Source organism: Chenopodium album, chromosome 8, assembly GCF_948465745.1.
Source record: "Chenopodium album chromosome 8, dcCheAlbu1.1, whole genome shotgun sequence".
In the NCBI taxonomy this organism is placed as follows: domain Eukaryota; kingdom Viridiplantae; phylum Streptophyta; class Magnoliopsida; order Caryophyllales; family Amaranthaceae; genus Chenopodium; species Chenopodium album.
The window spans coordinates 467957-475692 of NC_137841.1; the positions used below are offsets into that span (position 1 = coordinate 467957).

Sequence of the window (7736 nt, forward strand, 5' to 3'; positions counted from 1 at the left end):
CAAGTCTCCTGGTCATCATAAATACCCCCGATGAAATTTTTCTTTTTCCTCGGAGAGGCTTTATGATGAAAGTATTTTGTATTTTTGTCACCATCCCGAACTTCCGACACTCTACTCCGAATATACCAATAAGCTTCCAATTTCTCTTTCAACTCATCCAATTTTTTCTCAAGCTTCAGACATTCCCTAATGCTCTCTACCGACGACCCTTGGAGTTGGGCCGTGTGTAGAGATTTCTCGGCATCCTCTATCTTCTTCTCAAGCTGGTGAAATTTAGTTTTACTCCACTTCCCTAACCCCTTAGCAACTGCCGCAATTCTATCAAAAGTTGTACCCCTAATCGAACCTTCCCATGCCTCCCTCACAGCATATTCACACGTCTCGTCTAGAAGCCATCCGGTCTTGAAACAAAAGCTCTTCTTTTTCTTCCTTTTTTTCCTCTTCCCCTCATTATGTATAAGCAAGAGAGCAGTGTGATCGAATTTGTAGCGCACCAGATGTTCAACTATAGCATTTGGAAACAAATTGAGCCAAGAACGAGACCCAAGGAAACGGTCTAGACGCTCTCAGACTCGGGTTTCCATGTTATTTCCCCTTTCCCAAGTGTACCAACTTCCAACATAACCAAGATCGCGAAGCTCGCAGTCATCAACCATATCTCTGAATTTTTCTACTTCCCTTCTTTTTCTGTCCGCACCACCCTCAATTTCACCATAAGACAGGATTTCGTTGAAATCCCCACCAAAAATGATAGGGTGGGGAGATTCAACGCAAAGCTGTCGCATCAGGAGCCATGTTTTATGTTTTTCGTCTTCTTTTGGCCACCCATAAATCCCAACAAACCTCCAAGTTCCATCCGAATCAGTAATATCCCCACAAATGTGATTTTGTGAGAAAGATACCAAAGCAAAATTCACCACACTCTTCTAATAAAGGCACAAACCACCAGCCTTCCCATTGCTAGCCACACCAAATGCATTCTCGAAACCCAAACGGTCTTTTAGCTTCTCTACTTCAATTTTGTTTATCATGGTTTCCGACACAAAAATCATGCCGAGGGTAAATTTATTACTCCATTTGCGGAGCTGTCGAACTGTCAGGGAATTACCCAATCCCCGGCAGTTCCAAACAAGTGCAATCATTGAGAAAGGCGGGGTTGGTTTAAACTAACCTCCGTCGCTAAATCAATATCCATTTGACAGGGTAAAGTCGTATCCCCTAATAAAAAATAATACCTAAATCCTCTAACTAAAGTAGATAGGGAAGTAGGGTCGATCTCCACAGGAAAACAAGTCTTTTTACTCCTAATTAATTAATATAATCTAAATTATCTAAGTAACCAATATTTATATTCGAATAAGTGACTAAACTACTAAGATTGAGAATAGAGAGAAAATAATATATGAAAGGATCTAGGGCATAGGTTCACCAATAATTAATACTCCAGGGTAAAACATAGTAATCAATCATTAACATTGCATTAGAGTTGTTCATGGACGGGTCAACCCGTTAAACCTGCCCAACCCGGCCCGCAAAATAAACGGGCTTGGACAACCATTTTGAAAAAAAATTGAAATTTGGGGCGGGCTAGGCCCGGCCCGTTAATATAAATGGGCGGACACGGATAAGACAATATGTACAGTGGGCAAGCCCGTCCGGCCCGTTTATTTCAAAAAGTAATAGCTTAATTAATGATTTTTTAGCTAGTTGATTATGTAGTATATTTTAGAAAATAAATACAAAGAGACTATATTGGACTCTAACCTATTATTAGCTACAACTATTTATTTCAATTTTATATTTAATCATTATACTTGTATTAAATAAGTTCATTCTTTCTTTTTTTTCACTAACATATGTCACAAGTTAAATATGTTTATTTCTAGTATCATTAGTGATCAAGAAATTTTTAAGATAATAATATTAACATATGTAAATGATAAAAAAAAAATAATTAATGTTAGATATATGTAAAACAAATATTTTAGGCCCGTGAGCCCGCGGGCAAGCCCGACCTGTTAATAGAGTGGGCTTGGACAATTTATCAAGCCCGCATAAAAGGGCTCAGGTTAGTTACAATTAGCCCGTTGGACAAAAAATGAAGTATAGGCCCGGCCCATTTCCCGTCCAAGCCCGCAAACGATCACCTCTACATTGCATAAATAACACGATTAACAGGCTCTCGCAATTTATTAATCACCATAGATATAACAGACTTTCGCAATTTACTAGATCTAAGTTCTTATTGAAAATAGCCTTTAATATCAAATTAACATCTGCTCGATTCATCAATTTAATATTGCTATACTTTTACAAGCCGTAATTGTAAAGCGTTAAAACAATTCAATAAGAAATTATCATGCAATACCAATAATCAATAATAGTCAATCAATGCATCAATTAACCAAATTGTAAAAGGCTTTCGCTACGTATTACAATCACAGAATTAATCTACCGGTATTAAATCTCATCTCTCGAATCTCGACTTAACCATTTATAAATTAATCTGCCTATTGAAACTAGACCTAAACATTAATTCTCATCTGTCGAATCTCGAATCAATGTTGTCAAACTCATGCATAAAAGATAGGCCTAATCTAGTCACAGAGCATTAAATCAATCAATAGGAAATCAATCTAGCATTGATAATTAACAACAACAAATTACCCCTTCATATTATTTATGGATCCCCTTAAACCCTAGAAATAAAACTACTCACACATATTAAAAACTAAACTAATCAAAGCAATAAAATAAATCATGATAAAAGGAATAAAGTAAATAACTAAGATTAAGAGAAGAGAAATCGTTACCAAACTAATCTGTATTAATGGAAATAATCAAGAACAAAAGTTGAAAGAAGAGTTAAGAGAGAGAAAAATACTAAGTAGAGAGAGAAAGTCTAATAAAGAAGATCCCCTAAAAATTCCGTACAAAATCGTATTTAAACGTTTTCTAAAACAAGAATTAAAACTAAACTTAATCAGGTCTTCTAAAAACGCGCCCCCGATCGGGCGAAGGGCCGCTGATAAGTCTATTTTATATATTTTTTTATTCCCCGTCCCACGGTCATATTTGTGCTTATTTGAGCTCTACGGAGCTATTTTTATTACTAATATACGTTTTCTAGTGTTTTTGTAGAGTTGGTATTATTTTGTAGGAATTTGCAAAATTATGATAATTTCCGAGCTAATTGAACCACTACGAAGATATTAGAATCGGAGCGTATTTTATGACCGTATATTTAAAGCCCAAGACCGAGTTAAAGAAATTTAGTTCGGTGATTAAGGGCTCGAAATATGAAGAGGTCCAAGATTTTACAAGATTATACAAGTTATTATTACGGACCAAGCAAGTGAAGAAAAAGGGGCTAATAAACTCTAAAAGCTCAAGTTGAAACCTGTTGGGCGTGATAAACGGATGGGCCCAATCGGGCAACAACTGGCTGGGTTAGATGAGGCACGTTTAAGCTGATGGGCTCGAATTCCTTGGGCCTTACTCCAGCTTTCCTTAAGTCGGCTTCTGCTTTAGTGGCCTTGAGATTCACGCAGCTTTTGGGTTATTTTTCCTTATAAAAAGGATAGAGTATTAGGGGGGAGTTATGGAAGATTTCTAAGATATGTTGTCAGACTTTTTAGGTAGAAATCTTAGGATTTGCTTTATGCTTAGTTATCTTTTGAGTCTTAGTGGGAAAGTCTTCCTTATTATTATAAAAGGGAGATAGTAGTAGTACGTGAGGTTGGGCAAGTTTTTCTTAGTTTTAGTTTTTAGATTATTTTAGTTTCTTTTAGTTTTTCTTTCCATCTCTACTCTCTATTAATTTTATTTATTTTGTTTTCTTGTTATTTTAATACTATTATTCTCTTTCTCTTAATTCTTGCTCTTCATCATGATTTATTTTATTACTTTGATTAGTTTAGTTTTTAATATGTGTGAGTAGTTTAATTTCTAGGGTTTATGGGGATCTAATAAATAATATGAAGGGATAATTTGTTGTTGTTAATTATCAATGCTAGATTAATTTCCTATTGATTGATTTAATGCTCTGTGACTAGATTAGGCCTATCTTTTATGCATGAGTTTGACAATATTGATTCAAGAATCGAGAGATGAGAATTAATGTTTAGGTCTAGTTTCAATAGGCAAGTTAATTTATAAATGGTTAAGTCAAGATTCGAGAGATGAGATTTAATACCGGTAAATTAATTGTGTGATTGTAATACGTAGCGAGAGCCCTTTACAATCTGGTTTATTGATGCATTGATGATTGACTATTATTGATTATTGGTATTGCATGATAATTTCTTATTGGATTGTTTTAATGTTTTACAATTGCGGCTTATAAAAGTATAGCAATATTAAATTGATGAATCGAGCAGATGTTAATTTGATATTAAAGACTATTTTCAATAAGGACTTAGATCTAGTAAATTGCGAGAGCCTGTTAGATCTATGTTGATTAATAAATTGCGAGAGCCTGTTAATCATGTTATTTATGCAATGTCAATGATTGATTACTATGTTTTACTCTGGAGTATTATTTATTGGTGAACTTATGCCCTAGATCCTTTCATATATTGTTTTCTTCCTATTCTCAACCTTAGTAGTTAGTTTCTTGCTTAATTATAAATATTGGTTACTTAAATAATTTAGATTATAATAATTAATTAGGAGTAAAAAGACTTGTTTCCCTGTGGAGATCGACCCTACTTCCCTATCTACCTTAGTTAGTGATTTAGGTAATTATTTTTGATTAAGGAATACGACTTTACCCTGTCAGCCGCCCGATTGGGCGCGCCTTTCTCTTCACGTTCTTCCCAAGTAGCATCGCCCGATCGTGCTAGAAGCTCACACAATCGGGCGCGCCTCAGCACGCTCATCCTACTAGTCTTGCCGCGCCCGATCGTGCTAGAGGTAGCCCGATCGGGCGGTTGCTTCTCCTTGAGCTTGGACTTCGATTGGGCTTGATTTCTCGGTCCAATCCGGATTTCCTCCTCGGGCCTTGAGTACTTGGTTCAAATGCCTCGAGATCCCAATTACCGAGCCCTTAATCACCGACTCTCACCTATCCTGGGCTCCAAAAGTGGTCGTGCTTCTCCAATGCTCGTGATTGCTCTAAAATATCTCGGGAGAATACTCCAAAAGCATAAATCCCTGCAAAAGTCAACCAAATCTACGAAAACACTAGAAAACACCTAGTAATAAAAGTGGCTCTAAAGAGCCAAAAACCCTACTAATTATGACCAAGGGACGGGGGTAAAATACTATATAAAATAGACACATCACCATTCCCACACCTCCATCAACAGAGTCACATACTTCCTGCTTATTTCGTTTTCCAGTAGGGCCAGCATCATTCATTAAAAGGTCATTATCATCAAGATGTCTTTTTACGGGAAAGATGGGGGGTAGTACTAGTTTTAACAATATTCAAGTGACGTCCTTTTTTCTTCATAATTTGGGGAATATCAGACTTGGTACATCCCACATTGAAAGTGCTTATCTCAAGGGTTGGTAATTGAGTAGCAGAGTGCATAGGCAAAATAGCATGGTTTACCTTTATTGAGTTATCAGGCTGCTCATTAATTTCTGGAGAAGATTCTGCAATCACACAACCGGAATTTAGAGAGGTAATTTCCAGCGTGTTTCCTGCCTGTGCGCTCACATTCTTAGCAATTGAATCCCCTTCTCTACATACTTCTTCCTCCAAGTGGTCATCACCAGCTTGTTTTGTGACAAAGACTAATCTCTTTGCAGCCAAGAGATTTCCCATCTCCTCCTTTTCCTTCGAGATACCCTTCCTTGGAGTAGCCTTTAAAGCCGTACTCCACCCAAGTTTCTCATGTTTATCCTCCTCTGCAACGGTGAGACAGTCACGTTTCGAGTGGCCCATAACGCCGCAAGCAAAGCAAAAGAAAGGGAGGCGTTCATAGGTAAAATCAACTTGGAGTTCCATACCCCTACGGTCTTTTATCTTCTGGTACCTTCGAAGAGGACGAGTTACATCGAGCATAATTTTAAATCACCTAAATCGACCCACACCTAGCGAGTCTTCCTCCAACTCCAGAATATCCCCCAAACCCTCCACTAATTTCTTGACGTGAGCATCTGATCTGTAATTATTGAAGGGAAGGTTCTTTATTCGCACCCAGAATGGTGATTTAGTAAGCTGTACTTCCTCAGGTTGTTCATTGCCATCAATCTCTTTCAACATTATTAGCATATTATCAAAGTACCATGGCCTCCCCTTAAGCACCTTCACCATGTCCTTCCAATGGAAAAACTGAAATGCATATAAATTAGGGCCAAGAACCCTAATCGCCACGCCACTGCTAGGAGCCCAAACACTTGTGATCGTTTTTTTGAAAGCATCAACATTGTAAGGCCTGCGAGTCAAGAGTTTTCCAATAAGCATTAGTTCTAAATTCTTCTTCTCATCGTTAGGGTTAACCTCTCCCAAATCAATGGGTGAGTTTTCTTCCTCCTGAATTCGGAGATTAGAGCACATCGAAACAATTTCATCTGCCATAGCAGTGAAATTCGAGATCGGAATAGCAGATTTAGGAAGCCGGACTCTGGCAGAAATCTATCCACGGATAGGGAGAGCACTTTTTTTCGAGCGAGAGAACCCTTTCTTTCGAGGGAGTTTTGGATCTTTAAAGGGGTGTTTAGTTGTTTACTGTTTAGCTCATAAACTTTTAGTTTATGATTTTATTATTTTCAATCAAATACAAATCAATCATCAATAACATTATACTAAAGCCCCGTTTTCTTCACTTTATTTTTGCTGAAATGAAATTATTTTTACTAAAACAAAATTATATTTGTTGAACTTAAATTATTTTTACTGAACTTAAATTAATTTACTAAACTAAAATTATTTTTGCTAAACGAAAATTATTTTTACTGATTTTCTATTATAATTCTTCTTTATGAAAACTTAATTTTACAGAATTGAACTTATTTTTACTGAAATAAAATTATTTTTATTGAACATAACTTAAGTGTATTGAACTGAACTTATTTTTACTGAACTAAAATTATTTTTACCTAATATTATTTTTTTAAGGGGAAGAGAACAGGGTCTAAAGGCGAACCTTTTCCTCAAAATAACTTACTAAAAAAACCTTATTTTATGTTTGTATCTAAATTTCGACCTTTGATTTGTACAAAAACTAAAATAAACTTCTTTAAACATCACATTGTCCATTATAACTTTAATTATTTTCTTTCACATATACTCGTATATATCATACTTTTTTTTTTGAAACAATATATTTCATACTTTTTTTTTATAGAATACATTTCATACTTTTTTTTTATGGAATACATTTCGTACTTTTTAATACTGAGTTATACTTTTTTTTTATTGTCACTGTAATTATTTGAAAACCGTGCATTGTGTCTAGTATGTTATATATATAGCATGTACAAGAGTCCATGCCCACCTCTAGCCTTGTGCACGTTCAAATTTCATGGATAACATCTATTAACTCTCTATTATTAATTAATTAATCAATCAATCAATCAATAACATAATACTAAAACAGACAACAAGAATGACACGTGTCAATTACTGGTGTAGTTTTTTCCCTTCAAAAAATGCTTCTTTTTTTTTGCTAAAATCTTCTTTGAGAAGTTTGGTATAATGTAACTATCATAATATTATTTCAAATATTTTATACGTATCTTTATAGTAAATACTCCCTCCGTCCCCCATTGATAGTCACTTATGC

The 7736-nt window shown here is 35.6% G+C and overlaps 1 protein-coding gene across 1 annotated transcript; it reads right to left on the bottom strand.

The window, feature by feature from the left end:
- Positions 1 to 6022: 6022 nt before the first annotated feature.
- Positions 6023 to 6529, bottom strand: LOC145642526 (uncharacterized). Its single transcript, XM_081693732.1, has one exon. The coding sequence runs from the start codon at positions 6527 to 6529 to the stop codon at positions 6023 to 6025; it is 507 nt and encodes a 168-aa protein (XP_081549858.1).
- Between the last annotated feature and the right edge of the window lie 1207 nt (positions 6530 to 7736).

Bases quoted from the DNA above. Each gene is read 5' to 3' on its own strand.
- LOC145642526 (XM_081693732.1), bottom strand. From the start codon at position 6,529: ATGGCAGATGAAATTGTTTCGATGTGCTCTAATCTCCGAATTCAGGAG.